An 18660-nucleotide genomic window follows, 5' to 3' on the forward strand; every position below is an offset into this window, starting at 1 on the left:
AGCAACCAGATCTCTCAGGTCATCAGGGTCAGGTCTACTTTCTGTTCCCAGAGTCAGAACTAAACGTGGAGAGGCAGCGTTCAGCTTTTATGCTCCTCACATGTGGAACAAACTCCCAGAAACCTGCAGGCTTCCTGCTCCTCGCTGTAATGCTTTTAATGTTTTATGTAAAGCACTTTTTTCTTTTACATGAAATGTGCTCTACAAATAAATTTGCCTTCTAGCCCATCTGCTTCAAGGCTGGACGAGTTGTGTGTTCAGAGATGCTGCTCTACATATCTTGGTTGGAACCAGTGCTTATTGGACTTCCTGTTACCTTTCTATCGTCTCCAACCAGTCTGCCCATTCTCCTCTCACCTCTGACAGCAACCAGACATCCTGGTCCAGACAAGTGCTGCTTGCTGGATATTTTCTCTTCTTCAGACCATTCTCCGGAAACCCTGGAGATCGTTGTGTGTGAAAATCTCAGTAAATACTCAGACCGACAACCCTGCCACTTTCAAAGTCAGTTAACCCGCTGGTGGAAAAATTCAACCAATCAGAAAATTCTGTGACGGCGTTTATAAAATCTGGTTGTCGTGAGAGTTGTGAGCAACCAGAATCCAGCAAAAACAGATTGAAGTGCTGCCTCCTGGTGGACAGGAGGACTAACACGCCCTGGACATGTCCAACCAGCAAAGTCCTCTCTATCTACTGGACAGGAACTGGTGAAAACCAATTGTATTATTAATAGATGTATAAAAACCTGCTTTGCTACATTTTAATGTAAATAGTTGTTTATAACTTTGTTGTTTACTGAATTTGTAGATATGTTTTTATTTGCATTCTAAGTTATAAAAGTGGTTCTTTAAACATGATTGTGGTCTTCACACTAAAAAAATCTAACTTTTTCCCCAACCTGAACAGGTGGAGCTTCCCAGAGGGACTCCAGGGAGAATCTGTCCTGTTGGAGTTCTTTCTGGGCTGACGTTAGTTTTTAAGTTTGCTGCATGCTAACATGTTGAACATGCATTTACAGGTGGGCGAGATAAAAGAGGAGGACCAATCCTGACGTTTCCTGCCCGAAGCAACCATGACCGAATAAAACAGGAGGACCTGAGGAGGCTGGTCACCTACCTGTCCACTGTGCCCAGGTAACACATGCAGGTGTTTGGATCTCCACGTTTTTTGTCAGCAGGAATGCTCTGAATGGGATTTATTGAGTCTGAAGAGCAGAGAAGTGGAGAGTCGAGTGTGTGTGGAGTGCCTCGGTGCTGCCCCGGCTGCAGAATCAAGCGCTCCTTTCTTCTCCGTCTCGGCAGCAGATGGAAGGCAGCGTCTGATTTGCATGGAGGTGAAAGATGCAGTGTTTCTCTGAGGATGCTGCAGGGAAAACTGATCAGGGATCAGTCTGAGCCGTGTCAGTTCCTAATGTAGATTTTCTTTTTAACTAAACTCGAAGCGCAGCGGCATGACAGCAGATCCTCACTGATGATGAAAGGAGATCTTCATCATCTGTAGCACTGACTCTGTGGCATCTTATCAGCAGAGACACCTGCTGCAGGCAGAGCAGCAGGACATCGGCCTCAAAGAAAATCTGAAGCTTTAGATGCTGTTATATTTAGAACTATTCTGTAGAAAATTCCTCAAGACTGTTTCACTGAGTCAGATCTGAGTCCTGAAACAGAACTAGGTAGATCTAGGTCATTACAGCAGTCCCTGTTGGCCTAAATGTGGTTAAAGAATCCAAAAAAACAGGCTGCTGGAAACATGTCAGCCCAGACCTCAGCTCAAATTGCTGATTCTTGTTCTGAATCTGGCAACAAAAAGCCAGATGGCTGATGAGAACACAGCTGAGCGGGCCAACACCTCGCCTGGTTGTCCAGGAAAAAGTACCATGTTCCCACTGGGTTACATTTCCAATCTTGACTTCTCTGAGATACGCCACGACCCAAGCTCAGCTGTTCATAGAAACTGTTCTAGATTTCATCTTATGAATAAAGTTTGGAAACTTGTATTTATCAATAATGCAGATCAGTCATTCACATAATACTAAGATCTCTCTCTTAAAGCAGCTTTACTGAACTTTTTCTGACTCTGGTGCTGCGCCCTCTAATGACGGCTAATCCAGCATCGTCTTCATCCCGTCTCTTCTCTGAGATCTCTGCTAATGACGGCTAATCCAGCATCGTCTTCATCCCGTCTCTTCTCTGAGATCTCCGCTAACGACGGCTAATCCAGCATCGTCTTCATCCCGTCTCTTCTCTGAGATCTCTGCTAATGACGGCTAATCCAGCATCGTCTTCATCCCGTCTCTTCTCTGAGATCTCCGCTAATGACGGCTAATCCAGCATCGTCTTCATCCCGTCTCTTCTCTGAGATCTCCCCTAACGACGGCTAATCCAGCATCGTCTTCATCCCGTCTCTTCTCTGAGATCTCCGCTAACGACGGCTAATCCAGCATCGTCTTCATCCCGTCTCTTCTCTGAGATCTCCGCTAATGACGGCTAATCCAGCATCGTCTTCATCCCGTCTCTTCTCTGAGATCTCCGCTAACGACGGCTAATCCAGCATCGTCTTCATCCCGTCTCTTCTCTGAGATCTCCGCTAATGACGGCTAATCCATCATCGTCTTCATCCCGTCTCTTCTCTGAGATCTCTCCAACCAGTAAAAGTCAGCCTGATAGTGACGTTTGTCGTATCTCTTGCTTTGTCTCTTTATTTCTGTCTTTTCCTCTCCTCCTCTGATAATGTCTTTTCAGGGTTCTTTGCTGAGTCAGCCATGGTGGGAGTTTAAAACGTCCGGTGAGTTGGTATCCAGTTGCTAGCGTGTCACGTGATAAGCTGTTGGATGATACTCAAGGCTGGAAAAGAAAATGATGAAGTGCAGTTTCCTAGGCTTAGGAAGCTGCAGGACACTGGATCCAGAAATGTCCATAATAAATGTCGGTGTGACATCAAAACGGGTCAGAAACAGTTATAAAGTGCTGCTTTAAAGACACGCTATGAAACTTTCTTTTGCAGAAGGAATGTAAAACTTAATCATATTAATTCTGAAAAATACTTTATTCATCTCTGCATCCCGGTTGGATTACAGCACAATATTCATACTGACACAAGCATCAGGAGGTCTGCACTGAGCTGCCTCTTCATCATCAGTATGTCAGGAGAGCAGAGAGGGTAGAAATCTCAACGTGACCTCCTGCAGGTCATCAAGTCCCCTCTGGAACATTTCCAAACTCTTCCAGAACCAGAACTTGTGGGTTAGCCTGCGGAATATTGGGCAAACACAGAGGAAGGGTTTAATCTGTCCTCAGCATCAGCTTTCATATCAATGTCACAAGCTCCTTTGTGGTGCCTTCAAGGACATCAAGAATAGGAAGTGGATTCAGGGTGTAACAGGATCAGTTTTCAGTCCAGGTGAACACGTTTACCTGTGTTACTGCAGCATGGTGAGAAACAGTCCTCACCATTTGATGTTTATCAGTCCTGCTCTGCTTACTCCTGCTAATCGAGCTGCTGTTTCCATGGTGACAAGCAGAGTTTGTGCCCCCCTGAGGCAGATTAACGTGCTGTTGTTGGATTAATATTGAGGCTTCATGTGAGCTGAAGAAGAGGTTATTTCTGCACGTCGAGGTCGCTTTTCAGGTCTGTTACACTTAAAGACCTTAAAGTGTCTGTATCAGGGTTTCCTGACAGGTTCTCACTTAATGTTTTGATCAAAATGGCTAATAGTTCAAAATATTTGTCTTTATCTGGTAGATTTTACAGTTCTGTGCAGAAGTCCTGATCCAGTTTCTTTATGTGTTCTTTATGTATGTAAACATGAATATAAACCCAGTATCTGAGTCAGAACCAGAGTCCAGTTCTAAGAAGCCTGTTTTATTCCTCATCCCAGTCTGAACCCTCTTAGAGAAGCTTTCCTTCATTTCTTTCAGTAGTCTTCAGGAACAGTTCTCCAGGATCCTTGAAGGACTTATATTCCTGACTTTTGTTAGATGATCCCATAACAATCCCATTCCATCAGACCTGTTGCCTCTGATCTTCAGTTCAGTTCTTGTGTCATGTGACCTACCTCAGGCTTTTTTTTTACTGTTTCCTTCATCAACCCTTAAAACTCCTTGCCAATTTCTATTTTTGGTCTGCCTGTTGTTTTTCATGTAAACCATCCTCCATCTGGAGTTTATGTTGGTCACCTCATAACATTTTGATTCATCAGATGTTTCATAGCTTCCTCTCATGTCTGCTCTGTAATGTGAACAAAATGATTCCTGATTTCATTTGATGAGCTGATGAAAATAATTAGAATTAAACAGTTTCTGGTAGAGAAAAATCCCTCAGTGGGGTTTGAAGACATCTCAGTGATGAAGGATGACATTGGACCTCTGGGAAAATGATTTTTTAGCTCTGGGTGAATAATCCTCGTCTGTTAATCAGATGTGTCATTGCTGCTGTTGCTTTGGGATGATTAGAGTCTCACTGCGACCTATGTTCTGAAATGGGCAGCAGGTTTTTGTTTTATTAACTTGCTGTGCATTAACTTTATCCCATCTGCTAAATGCCACTTTAAAAGCTAATGACTGAATTTATTTATGTACTAAAATGTGACAGAAAGTGCTGTGAAAAATGTCCAGAGTCAAACTGGTGAGGAAACCACAGCTGGAACTGTTCCATGAAGTTTTCCAGGACTGTGGTTAAACTTCACTGTGTGGCTGATCTAGAAGCTGGAGAGGGACTCTCTCCTCTGCTGGTGTTGCAGCTTTTCCTCTGAACTTTCGGTTCTGTGTCTCCCATCAGTGAGGATGTTTGCAAACGTGGGTTCACCGTCATCATCGACATGCGCGGCTCGAAGTGGGAGCTGATCAAGCCTCTGCTGAAGACGCTGCAGGAGTATTTCCCAGCTGAGATCTGTGTGGCGCTCATCATCAAACCAGACAACTTCTGGCAGAAACAGAAGACCAACTTTGGTAGTGCAAAGTTCTCATTTGAGGTCAGTTAATGTGTCTTCATGCCATCCTCTTGTTGTCCATCTCGTGTCCTTCAGTCTCATTTGTTTAAGTCAGCATATACTTTAGGTTAGCAGAAAAAATGTTTTAAGAAGCGTTTCTGAAGCAGGTTTTATAGGTTTTTAAAAGCAACAGGAGCTGAAATGAAGTGCTGTTGAGAGAAAGTGACCAGAAGGGCTGCAGCAGCATACAATGAGAAAAATAATGTTTGTTTGCAAACATTCAATCTTAGCACATAATTCTTCCTTTGTATTAAGAGATTATGTTTTCTGCAAGCTACCGACACCTGCTGTAGCTGAATGTGCTGAACAGCAGGCAGTCAAACACTGTTATGTTGAGCCTCTGCTGCTGCAGTCTGGAAGATAGGTGAGTCTGCAGATTTATTTTCCATAGATTGAGACTTCTGCTTTCTACAGTCAACAAATGGCCTTATCTATTTAATGCAGGGATGTCAAACTCATTTTAGTTCAGGTTTTACATACAGAGCAATCTGATCTCCAGTGGGTCAGACCTGTAAAATAACAGTATAATCAGGTTAAAAGCAGTGGCCTTTCTGTGTGGAGTTTGCATGTTCTCCCTGTGTATGCGTGGGTTCTCTCCATGCACTCCGGCTTCTTCCCAATGTCCAAATACATCCATGTTAAGTTAGGCACCTCTAGTGAGTGAGTGTGATTGGTTGTTGGACCTGTAATGGACTGGCGCCCTGTCCAGTTGTACTTGCCTGTATCCTGTTAATTGCTGGGATAGGCTCCAGCTTCCCCTCAAACCTGAATGGACTAAGCAATATAGAAAATGAATTAATGACTGACTATGACAAATTATATATAATTTGCAAGGCGCAGTGTGTAAAAATTACATAGAAATTACATTAAATACCAAGCACAGCGAGAATGTACGGTGGCCGTAAGTGGCCAAAATTCATCCAGACATAAAGGTGTTTTCATGTGTGAGAGGATCCAGTGGCCTCAGGTGCTGCGATGGCTTCACTACAGGTAACTGCATGTGTTCTTCTTCTATGGTGCTTTTAATCCCAAACGGGGCTCTAGCTCCTATTAATTAGTTTTAAAACTTGTTTGGCCATTCAGAGACGCCATAGTAAAAATGGTGGCAGCTGCATATGTGGACCAAGCAGCAACCTCTTGTGGTGAAATGTAAAGTCTATGCCGAAGTGCAAAAAATTGCAGTTCCCCCCTCGTCCACTAGGGGCTCCAAAACAGAGCAAATCCCCATAAACTCCCATGTTAAAAAGACCAACTTCACAGCACAACATGTTTAAAGCCTGGTACAAAAAATCCATTTTAGGATTAATAGGCCAAGTTTACCTTCATGACAACTGAGAGGGGGGTGAATTTTTTTCTAACTCATTCGTTTAGATGTTATTTAATCATGAATTTCGGCATAATTAGGGGCGTGTCCTTTTGATTGACAGGTAATCCAATATCCACAGCAAGAAGGGAGAGTGCAGCACAACCGCGGGTTTTAGCCGGCTAACAGTGCGCCTTAGCTTTAGCCCACCTACCCTCATTAGTCGGTTAGCTCACGTTAGATCCGAGTTGGCTCATTTAGCTCTTAGCTACATGCAGCTCAGAGTCTGATAGACGTCAATCATCCACCCCTACGCTAACAGCTCCTCCTCTCAGCTCCACCTCTTTGCCCATTTTTGTATTTTCCGGGAGCGACGGCAGGCATGACGCTGCCAAGATGACGACGGTGGGAACGCCCAACGACCTTCATTTTTGCTCTTAAGAAACCTACGGGTGACGTCACGGAGGCTCCACCCATCTTTTATATACAGTCTATGATGTGGACCCATGATGAGTAGACATAAAAGCTTCATTTTAAGAGAATAAATGTTTTAGTAAAGTGATTAAATGCCAATAGAAACAGTTTTTTTTTTTTTTTTTTTTTTTTACCTGTCCTGTCCAGCATCATAGCAGCAGAATGATAATCTGGTTGCTGTATCGTGCTGAACAGATTTACTCTGCCAAGGGCTTGTGAATATAAGGCTCCTAAATAATAACCAAATCAAAAAGACATATAACAAAAGTAGCACAGCAATAATCAGATACTAACTCACAGGGAAAAAAAAGAAAAATGATCTCTTAGAGTATTAACCCACTGGACAGCTCAGTGACTGTGTCAGCATGCAGAAGATGAGGAATGAAGAGTGATCAGTAATGAAGAGTGGTGAGTGAGATCATGCAAATGCGACCACGCCTCCACGGAGGCTAGAGGCAAACGAGGGCAGCCCAGAGACCAGGGCCCTCAGCAGCAGCCCCGGAGCACGAACCCAAGCTACCCCAACCTCGAAGACGACTAGGCATCCCCCCAGGATCAGCAGCCCCCCATCAGTGCAGCCACCCCGGGTCCCAGCCCCCAGGACAACCACCTCCCCCTGCCCACCCCCAGCAGGGCCCCGGGGAACAGGGGTGTGAGAGGCCACTATTGCCCTCCTCCTCCCCGATCATGACTGTGAGTGTGTTTTTTTGCAAGTAAAACTGAGGGGCAGTGACCACATTGTGCTGGGAGTGAGGCCATATTAGTAGTCCCGCCCTCCATGCACTACATGACACGCCCCCCAGAAGTTGTTTGTGTGTTGTGTTTGTGTTTTGATGTCTAAGAGTAATTAAAACCGAGAGACAAGTCACCACAGAGATTCAGCTAACTGGTTCTTTGAGGAGGCAGACATTGTCTCACTACTGATGTGGTCTACTAAAAGGTTCCTAAACTGCTGAATACACAGATTATTTTTGGTTTTCTACTTCACAAGGATAGTTTTCTTTCAGATACATAATTCTGTGCATATCATGTGTGCAGAGTTAATTACCATGTTAATGTCACCCAAGTCACCTAGTAGACACAGTGTGGGGTTTGCAGGAATATTACATTTAAACCATGTTGACATGTCTTCACATACCTGAAGCCAGAACCTGTGGACAGGTGTGCAGGACCACAAGGCATGGAGATAGTTGTCAGGTGTGTTTTCAGTGCAGTGTGTGCAGATGTTTGATTGTGACAGACCCATCCTGAACATCCTTTTTCCTGTATAATGAGTTCTATGCAGAATTTTGAATTGTATTAGTTGCATATTTGATTTCTTAGTCATTTTAAAGGTGTTTAAACATATTTGTGACCATTTATCTTTATTAAAGTTACTGGATAAGTTAGACTCCTATTTTAAAGTTGGAAGATAGATTGAGTCTTCTAGTCTATATAATAGTCTATATATACTGCTCAATAACATAAAGGGAACACTTAAACAATACAATGTAACTCCAAGTCAATCACAGTTCTGTGAAATCAAACTGTCCACTTAGGAAGCAACACTGATTGACAACCAGTTTCACTTTCTGTTGTGTAAATGGAACAGACAACAGGAGGAAATTATAGGCAATTAGCAAGACACCCCCAATAAAGGAGGTTCAGGTGGTGACCACAGTCCACTTCTCAGTTCTGCTTTCTGGCTGATGTTTTGGTCACTTTTGAAAGCTGGCGGTGCTTTCACTCTAGTGGTAGCATGAGACGGAGTCTACAACCCACACAAGTGGCTCAGGTAGTGCAGCTCATCCAGGATGGCTCATCAATGCGAGCTGTGGCCAGAAGGTTTGCTGTGTCTGTCAGTGTAGTGTCCAGAGCATGGAGGCGCTACCAGGAGACAGGCCTGTCCATCAGGAGACGTGGGGGAGGCCGTAGGAGGCAACAACCCAGCAGCAGGACGCTACCTTCACCTTTGTGCAAGGAGGAACAGGAGGAGCACTGCCAGAGCCCTGCAACATGACCTCCAGCAGGCCACAAATGTGCATGTGTCTGCTTAAACGGTCAGAAACAGACTCCATGAGGGAGGTATGAGGATCCGACGTCCACAGGTGGGGGTTGTGTTTACAGCCCAACACCGTGCAGGACGTTTGGTGTTTACCAGAGAAAACACCAAGATTGGCAACTTGGCCACTGGCGCCTTGTGTTCTTCACAGATGAAAGCAGGTTCACACTGAGCACATGTGGCAGACGTGACAGAGTCTGGAGATGCCGTGGAGAACGTTCTGCTGCCTGAACGTCCTCCAGCATTACCGGTTTGGCAGTGGCTCAGTAATGGTGGGGTGTGGCATTTCTTTGGGGGGCCGCACAGCCCTCCATGTGCTCGTCAGAGGTAGCCTGACTACCATTAGGTACCGAGATGAGATTCTCAGACCCCTTGTGAGACCATATGCTGGTGTGGTTGGCCCTGGGTTCCTCCTAATGCAAGACAATGCTAGACCTCATGTGGCTGGAGTGTGTCAGCAGTTCCTGCCAGACGAAGCATTGATGCTGTGGGCTGGCCGCCCGTTCCCCAGACCTGAATCCAGCTGAGAACATCTGGGACATCATGTCTCCATCCACCAACGCCATGTTGACCACAAACTGTCCAGGAGTTGGCAGATGCTTTAGTCCAGGTCTGGGAGGAGATCCCTAAGGAGACCATCCGCCACCTCATCAGGAGCATGTCCAGGCGTTGTAGGGAGGTCCTACAGGCACGTGGAGGCCACACACACTACTGAGCCTCATTTTCACTTGTTTTAAGGACATTACATCAAAGCTGGATCAGCCTGTAGTTTGTTTTTCCACTTTAATTTGGAGTGTGACTCCAAGTCGAGACCTCCATGGGTTAATAAATCTGATTTTCTTTGATAAGTTTTGTGTGGTTTTGTTGTCGGCACATTCAACTATGTAAATAACAAAGTGTTTAATAAGAAGATTTCATTCAGTCAGATCAAGGATGTTATTTAGTTGTTCCCTTTATTTCTTTGAGCAGTGTATTTTTTATATTAGCTTTGGGTCATTGAGATTCATGAATTCTGCCACCCTAATAGGTAGCTGCAAGTTTAATTGATAAATGGTATATTTATTTTACGTATAATAAATTTGAGCTGGTGATATTCTAAACATTTTTGCTACTGATTCCATATTGTGAAGTGAGGATATTAAATGAGAAGAAGTTTCCATTTTCTATTATATGTTCTGTTTTATTCCTTTATTTTTCCATTGACTGACGTTAATAAGCTTTTTGTTTTGCAGGATGTCAGGGTTGTTCCAGAGGTGTGTAAACTTACATGGAAAAAGTGAGGATTTGTTTATTTTTAGAAAATCCCACCAAGCCAATAAGAGGAACTGATATTGATGATTTTAAAACACTGATGTGTTTTGATGGTTGAGCTGATGAATGGCAGGTCAGAGATAAACAGATCCTCACACAATGCTCTACAGCTAACCATGATTCATCCAGACTGCTAGGTTTGAGCCATCTCCTTTTGTATGGAAACACATTTTTACTGGATGTCACATGACTTCAAGCTTTACAAACTTAAACTTTAAATTGATATAAAAGGTGTTCCCAGAGGAGCAGAGGTGGCGTTTGTCTCATGTTTTGGCTTTTCTGTGGGTTCTGCAGACCAGCATGGTGTCAGTTGAAGGTCTGGCCAAACTGGTGGATCCCTCCCAGCTGACGGATGACTTTGAAGGCTCTCTGGACTACAACCACGAGGAGTGGATGGAGCTGAGAGTGTCTCTGGAGGAGTTCATGTCCAACGCAGTTCACCTGCTGTCCAGACTGGAGGACCTGCAGGTGAGAAGTAGTGGGACGGAGGTTTTAGAGGAGGAAAGGACCTGTTTGCTTAAAAAAAAAAATATATATATATATATATATATATATATATATATTTTATTATTTACTTACTTACTTTTTATGTTTTGCAGGAGCTGCTCTCCAAGAAGGAGTTTCCTGCAGACGTGGAAGGATCTCGTCGGTTAATAGAGGAGCACACACAGCTGAAGAAAAAGGTGGGAGAGCTGGTCTGAAGCTAACAGTATTGATCCTGCTATCATATGCAGACAGCATACGGCTTATTTTTCACTTTGCTGCAGGTGCTCAAGGCTCCGGTGGAGGAGCTGGACCGGGAGGGCCAGAGGTTGCTTCAGTGCATCCGATCTAGTGACGGATTTTCAGGAAGGAACTGCATCTCAGGTTCTGCTGACTTTCAGAGCCTCGTACCAAAGGTAGCCGTCTCTCACCTCACGTCATCCTGGTTGGTTGAAACGTCTCTCGATCTCCGAGCACCATCGCTCATATCGTCCCCAGCATCTCAGGAGCGGTGGTGTGTAGCTCTGTGGGGTAAACTGTGATGGATATTTTACCCTTTAGCTGATCTATGGACGTTTTCCAGGCATTTCTATCCCGTCCAGGAGGTTTACAATCCAGCCACTAAATTTTTATTCAGAGACTCTATCTGGTAAATCCACAATGATCCATGATAACAGCATTATTTATCACATTTCACCATAAAAACATCACCATCACTACTATGTTGCTAAGAGACCTCTATTTAGACCTGGACATGATGATGAAGCCACTTCCTGTCAGACTTTCCACCAATCAGAGAGCTTAGATTGACGGTAACGTCCAATCAGGAGCAGCCAAAGATCAACCAGTGAGCAGAAAGTTCTATGTGTGTGTGAAAAGAAGAAAAATAATGCTCCTCTATGGCTGGAATAAAGCCAAGAAGACGTTTCTGATGCACGGTGGCGCCACAAAGCAGCTGAGCTGGAGTTGGTTTAGTGAGGATAGCAGGTAAATAGTAGCAGGAATAACTGGAAACTACCTGTCTGCCTCACCAGGCTGAGCACACGTCCGGTAAGAAAACTGGACCATCTGCGTGGTCCATCTGGGTGCTTCCCACTGCTCTGACCAGTGCACAGTATAAATATCTACTCATCCTGTTTGTCATGTTCATCATGTACTTTACTGCAAAGATCTTGAGCAAAGAAACTTTGCTCCAGCACAACTTTCCTTCAGCTAACGAGCTAACATACAGCGAGAGCTTCAGAGGACTAGAGAGGGAAGCTAATGAGCCGGGGTCTTTTATTTATTCCTTATTGTACAGCGAGCTTTCGTTATAATGATGAACGTGGTGAATGTTGCTGTGTTATCGGTGAAACCGTCAGGTTTCCTCCTGCTAAGTGCTGATTTACTGTGTATTTATTTGCTTATAAAGGGACAATGCATATAGATGAACATGTACATGTAATCATGTTAGATGATAGCCAAGGCTAATTTCCATTATTCGGCCAGCCCAAAGCCAGCAAGACAACACAGACTCTGCTGCATTCACTGCAAGCTTTTCTTAAATCTGAAGCTGTGTTGACTCCTGCAGCTGAGCCGCAGCTGAGCCGCCTGAATTAAACTTAGTAGATCAGCTAAAGGGCAGCTATCCATCACATTTACCCCACAGAGCTACACACCACCGCTCCTGAGACGCTGGGGATGGTCCACTCGGGTGGATCTAGTGGAGTTTTCAGATGTTTCACTTCTTATCTGAAAGCAAAACAACAACATGAAGATGAAAAGCAAAGACCAAAGTTTTGATTTTAGCAGGAAAATAAGAAGCAGAAACAAAGCAGCAGATTCGTCAAGAATTAATTAAGGTGGATTTCTTAAAATAATTAGGTCCGTGTTTAAAAACACTGCTTCTTCAACTTTAAAAGTTCACACAAGAGATGCAGACGGACACTTTCGTCCGTTGTCACATAATTTGTGTGTTTTCGGGGGCTTTGCGGATCCTAAAACACAGGGAGGTTGAACAAGATAGCTGACATGTGATCAGGGAAAGGAACACACCAGAGAAGAAGAAGAGGAACAGGAGGAAGAGGACGATGATGAAGACAACTGTAGGGATGGCGAGAGCTCTTGAAGAAAGGCTGTGTGAGTGTGTTGGGTGACTGCAAACATCCTAATCAGCGGAGCGTGACGGCCACCAACACAAGCTGACGTCAGAACGCAGACGTGACCTCGGAATGAAGCACTGCCCTCTAGTGGAAGACTGACTTCATAACCATGGCAACGTAAAAGAAGTGGAAGTATGAAGGGCTGCAACGCATGACAATGCTCGAAACAAACGTACCTATTATGCACGTGAGGGAGCATAAATGGGCCTTATAAAGAAAGCAAGAGAAAAATCTTTCTTTGCATTTTTCTTGCCATTTGGGAAATAATAGGAAGAATGGTTAACAAATGGTAACGCCACTACTATTAAAACATTTACCATAAAGTGATTAAATAGGTCTCTGATATGATACCCAGGGCATATAAATCTAGCAGGCGAGAGGCAGGGTTCAGTCAGGTCCCAGGACCATGGGAATCTCTGGACTCTAAAAATAAAGACATGATGGACTGTGAGCCGTAAAAACCAGGAGGGACAGTCCATAGCAGACCATGGGAAAAATACCCTGAGCAGCTGGTCCAGATGCCATTTCCCTTTTCCTTCCCCTCATCCACTTCCACTGTCAATAAAACTGTTTCAACTGTTTGAAAACTTGTTGAACTTCCATTCTGCAGGTGGCCAGTCTGCTGGATAAGCTCCACTCCACCAGGCAGCATCTCCATCAGATGTGGCACGTCAGGAAGCTGAAACTGGACCAGTGTTTCCAGCTGCGCCTCTTTGAGCAGGACGCCGAGAAGGTGAGTCACACCTGAGTGTGATGTCACTGAGTGAGAGGTGTGACACAACATGGATCAAGGAGGGAGGAGCTGAACTTCACAGTGAAAGCAGGGAGGGGGTAACCCTGAGCCGAACTGGGAGCTGGTTCGACAGACCGGGGTCTGGGAACTTGAGGTTATCAAGGAACCTTCAGTAGAATATGACGTAGATGGAAGAAGGTGGTCCTAGAAACCTGTTTTATATGTGAGTGTAATGACAGATCCTGGTCCAAAAAATCCCTCCCAGGATATACCATCCAGAGTAATGCCATAGCTAGACAGTAGCCATGTTTACGTGTTTACCGTGGCAGGATAGCTCAGTTGGCATGGCCTCCGTTCCCCATGAGGGAGACCGGAGTTCGAGTCCCACAAGGGACAAATTACAATGGAATGAATATTAACCCCTTCCAGTTGGGCCCTTAACGCTGCTGCCTGACCACCTCATTACTCAGGAGTCTGTAGACTAGAGTAGAGAATGTGTGGGGTTACAGTTCTGATCAGAGCTCTATGTGTTGATCATGACGAGCTTTTACATGCATCATGTTCAAACAGAATAAATTATTTTGACATGCACAGAATTGTCTAACTGCCGAAACAGCAGAAGAAGAAACGGTGAATTCTGATGTAAACAACCACTGTGTGCGTATTTATTGCCATCTTACCAATTTACGTTTCTAAGCCTGTGATCATTTTAAGTTCTTTTAAAATCTCAGGCAATGTATTTGCATCACCATGTTGCACTAGATGTAACTTTTTAAGAAAATAAACTTTATTGAACAAACAGTACAAGTCGTACGGCTAACGTATCAGGCATGCCCGGTGAGGATCATTTCTGTCCGACTGATATGAACATTAAGTATAATCACCCGCCTCGACTGGAATGAAGTTTAACCGAATGAGTTGATTGGATCAGAATCTTTTGAATGGTATGTTTACATGAAGCATTTTGATCCTGATCAGGATTTTATTCTGAATACTTATGTCCATGTATACATGGCTGGTGTCTTCCTGAGGCGTTCAGGTCCAAAGACGAACACCTGAAAGTCATCCACGCCGTCCATGCTTTCCACAAACTAGTTCACATTTTCATCCAGGTTTCCACTTTTCCTCAGACCATTTTAAATGAGCTTTGGTCCAGAGAAGACGAAAGAAGCTGGTTCTGGATCCTGTTCACATCTGGCTTCTTCTCTGCATGATGGAGCTTTAACCTGCATTTGTGGGTTTCAGGGTGAACTGTGTTCACAGACGGTGGTTTCTGGAAGTCTTCCTGAGTCCATGCAGTGGTTTCCAGTAGAGAATCATGTCTGCTTTTAATGCAGAAGATCACCAGCATCCAGCTGTCCCATGCATACAGAGATTCCTCCTGATTCTCTGAATCTTCTGATGATATTCTACACCGTAGATGGAGGATCTTCAAAGTCTGAGAAACATTTTTCTGAAATTGTTCCACAGTTTTAGATCCAGTTTGTCTCAGATTGGTGAAGCTCTGTCCATCTTTCCATCTGAGAGACTCTGCCTCTCTGAAATGCTCCTTTTATCATATACTTTTACTTTACATTACGCTACGCTACATTGCATTACATCATGTTACACTATGTCATGTTACACTTCCTTAAGCTACGTTACGTTAAGCTACGTTACATTAATCTACATTACGTTAAGCTACGTTACGTTAAGCTACGTTACGTTAAGCTACGTTACATTAATCTACAATACGTTAAGCTACGTTACGTTAAGCTACGTTACATTAATCTACATTACGTTAAGCTACGTTACATTAATCTACATTACGTTAAGCTACGTAACGTTAAGCTACGTTACATTAATCTACATTACGTTAAGCTATGTTACATTAATGTACATTACGTTAAGCTACGTTACATTAAGCTACGTTACGTTAAGCTACGTTATGTTCATCTACGTTACGTTAAGCTACGTTACATTAATCTACATTACGTTAAGCTACGTTACATTAATCTACATTACGTTAAGCTACGTTACATTAATCTACATTACGTTAAGCTACGTAACGTTAAGCTACGTTACATTAATCTACATTACGTTAAGCTACGTTACATTAATGTACATTACGTTAAGCTACGTTACATTAAGCTACGTTACGTTAAGCTACGTTACATTAATCTACATTACGTTAAGCTACGTTACATTAATGTACATTACGTTAAGCTACGTTACATTAATCTACATTACGTTAAGCTACGTAACGTTAAGCTACGTTACATTAATCTACATTACGTTAAGCTACGTTACATTAATGTACATTACGTTAAGCTACGTTACGTTAAGCTACGTTACATTAATCTACATTACATTAAGCTACGTTACATTAATGTACATTACGTTAAGCTACGTTACGTTAAGCTACGTTACATTAATCTACATTACGTTAAGCTACGTTACATTAATGTACATTACGTTAAGCTACGTTACGTTAAGCTACGTTACATTAATCTACATTACGTTAAGCTACGTTACATTAATGTACATTACGTTAAGGTACGTTACGTTAAGCTATGTTACGTTAAGCTATGTTATGTTAAGCTACGTTACATTCCAACTTTTTCCAGACGTGCTGCTGCATCAGATTCACTATCAGCTCGTGTTTTCCATCACATGGTAAAATGTCTCAGTTTCACCATCTGACATGTTTTTATCTTCTAATGGGAATAAAATATAACTTGATTAGATTTGGAAATTATTGCATTCTGATTTATTTACATTTTACACAGCGTCCAAACTTTTTTGCAGTTGGGATTCTCACACTTTTAAAGGAGACGTTGCATATAGTAGGAAAATTCTGCTTAGATTCCTGAAATTTTTCATGATTATGCTGGAGTGATGAAGATAAGGAGGCCCACAGGTTCATTGCTGATTACTGCAGACTGATGGAAAAGCTGATGTTGAGTAGCTGCGTGTTTGTTGATCTCCACACGCACACACAAACACACACACACACACACAGATGGGCGTCAGCTGACCTGGTGAACATGCAGCAGCAGTAAATATTTACTGTGAAGCAAACAGAGAGAAAAACGCTCCATTTTATCTGCATTGTCACACTCAGGCCCTGCAGGGGCGTGTGCACCGGTTTACACTCCTGATGAGGCGTTTGTTGTGCTGTTGTGGTAACCATAGCAACCACACAAGATCATAACTGTACCCCCAAGTGTCCGAAAACAGACGGACATGAAAAGAGGTTGATGTTGCGTGTTGTTTACGTTGTTCTGACCAGTTTCTCTCCATCGTGGTGACATTTTACTCAGCGAGATGAGTCAGAGCAGCTGGCTGGAAAAACTTCACTTCAGCAGGAAAATCCAGAATCTCCACCTTTACCGGGTTTTCCTACATTTCTGTGAAGCTTGTGGAGTCTGTACTGTGTGAGAAATGGACACGTCTGATTTAATTTACAGTATTGATAGATTTATTTAGTTATTTGTTTTGATTGATTGAGAAGTTTATTTGACCATAATGGCTATAAAAGAAATAAAAATTAAACCAACAAAAGAAAATACAAAAGTTGAAAAGGAGTGTGCGGAAGCATAATCTTATCCAATCCAACCCCAGTAAATTACATCAAGTTTCAGTCATTATACCATAATTACCATCATCATTAACTACTAGGTATTACATAATCTCATAATAAAACTATAGTCACTGGTTTCCTACTGAAGATGTGGATCAGATCACCCTCCACATGAGAGTGCCCACCAAGAACTAAAACATGGTCAAGTACGTTCTCCATTATGTGCTCACACTTAAAGGTCCCATATTATGCAAAATCCACTTTCTAAAGGTTTTCTAACATCATGTGTGTCCTCATAGCCTGTATGAGGCTCACAAATGAGAAAATTCTGTCTCCTCTCTCACTCACTTGCTCCACTTTTTAGTGAATGTGTGCTCAAACAGGCGAGTCTGAGATCTTTCCCTTTGTGACCTCATGAAGGGAAATAACCCCTCCCCCGGTCGTGGATACTGTCCTTGTCCAGCTAGCTGAGCCTGCCCTCAAAAATCACCGAGCGGATGCCAGTAAAACCCAGATCCTCTCCCAGAGAGGGGCGTGGACAGGCTCCACCCATGAACATAAAGGTTGAACTTAAAGGTTAAAACAGCGCGTTCTCCATAGACCTCACGAGAGCAACATCTGGAACGGCTGAGATGAAGGACCAAGGCTGAATTTGAAAGCAAGTTGTTGGAAAATATGTATAATATGGGACCTTTAAAAGACGGTTGAAAGGATGGTTTACATGTCATCCTTTGTTTCGGAAACATAATAAAAACATTCAGTATGCAATCAATATTTCCTTATATATAATATCTCTTCATTCCATACCATTTCTGTGCTGTTCAAGTTCAATCTCTATACATATTCAACTATTTGACCCACAAACACACCCAGAAATTCTCACCAGTTGCATTTATATTTTGTTTCTTCGTAAATGATCCCGTCCGTCTCTCTGGCTTGAAAGGTTTTGTGTTGTATGGTAATAAGTTCCTGCAGCTTTAAACATAATCTGTGCTGTGTGATAATTAACCAGGTCCTGGAGTTTCAGTAACTTTCAGAAACAGAGTTTGTTTGATCCAGATAACCGACGTTATGTATCTTCTGTAATCATTCTATCTAAGCTAAGATGTGTGATGTGCTGATACAGGTCAGATTTAATGCTGATCAGATACAGGAACCAGGTCTTCTAATGCTTCGCTCAGCTACACTCATGAAATCAATGAAACCGAAAGCTTCCATCATGGTCAAGTGTCTGGTGTTACTGTTACTGTAAATGTAAAAATGATAAGGTAATCTGTAATTTCAGGTTATTTAGTGATGTCTGAAGGGATGACGTGATGGTTTAGAGCTGATGAGAACATGTTTGGTATGTGCAGATGTTCGACTGGATCAGCCATAACAAGGAGGTGTTCCTGCAGAGCCACACCGAGATCGGACGAAGTTACCAACACGCCGTGGAGCTGCAGACTCAACACAACCACTTCGCCATGAACTCCATGGTAGGACCGAGCCTCGCTGAGCGTAGATCAGGAGTTCCCGGCAGCCTGTCTGTTAGCGAAGCTCCGAGTTTCGAGATGTTCTGTGGATTTGGACTTATCAATAATCAGTGATTATTCAAAAATCAATGGACTAATCTGGACTGGAAC

General features: G+C 43.2%; 1 protein-coding gene across 2 annotated transcripts in view; it reads left to right on the plus strand.

The window, feature by feature from the left end:
• kalrna (kalirin RhoGEF kinase a) overlaps nt 1-18660 on the plus strand; it is a 203368-nt gene that overhangs the window by 61878 nt on the left and 122830 nt on the right. For both annotated transcript variants that reach the window (XM_042002791.1, XM_042002792.1), the window contains exons 3-9: nt 1019-1133; nt 4777-4969; nt 10411-10584; nt 10716-10799; nt 10884-11015; nt 13351-13473; nt 18391-18513. In XM_042002791.1, the coding sequence (XP_041858725.1) occupies nt 1019-1133; nt 4777-4969; nt 10411-10584; nt 10716-10799; nt 10884-11015; nt 13351-13473; nt 18391-18513 (944 nt within the window). The remainder of the gene's footprint in view (nt 1-1018; nt 1134-4776; nt 4970-10410; nt 10585-10715; nt 10800-10883; nt 11016-13350; nt 13474-18390; nt 18514-18660) is intronic.

Source organism: Melanotaenia boesemani, chromosome 12, assembly GCF_017639745.1.
Source record: "Melanotaenia boesemani isolate fMelBoe1 chromosome 12, fMelBoe1.pri, whole genome shotgun sequence".
NCBI classification, from domain to species: domain Eukaryota; kingdom Metazoa; phylum Chordata; class Actinopteri; order Atheriniformes; family Melanotaeniidae; genus Melanotaenia; species Melanotaenia boesemani.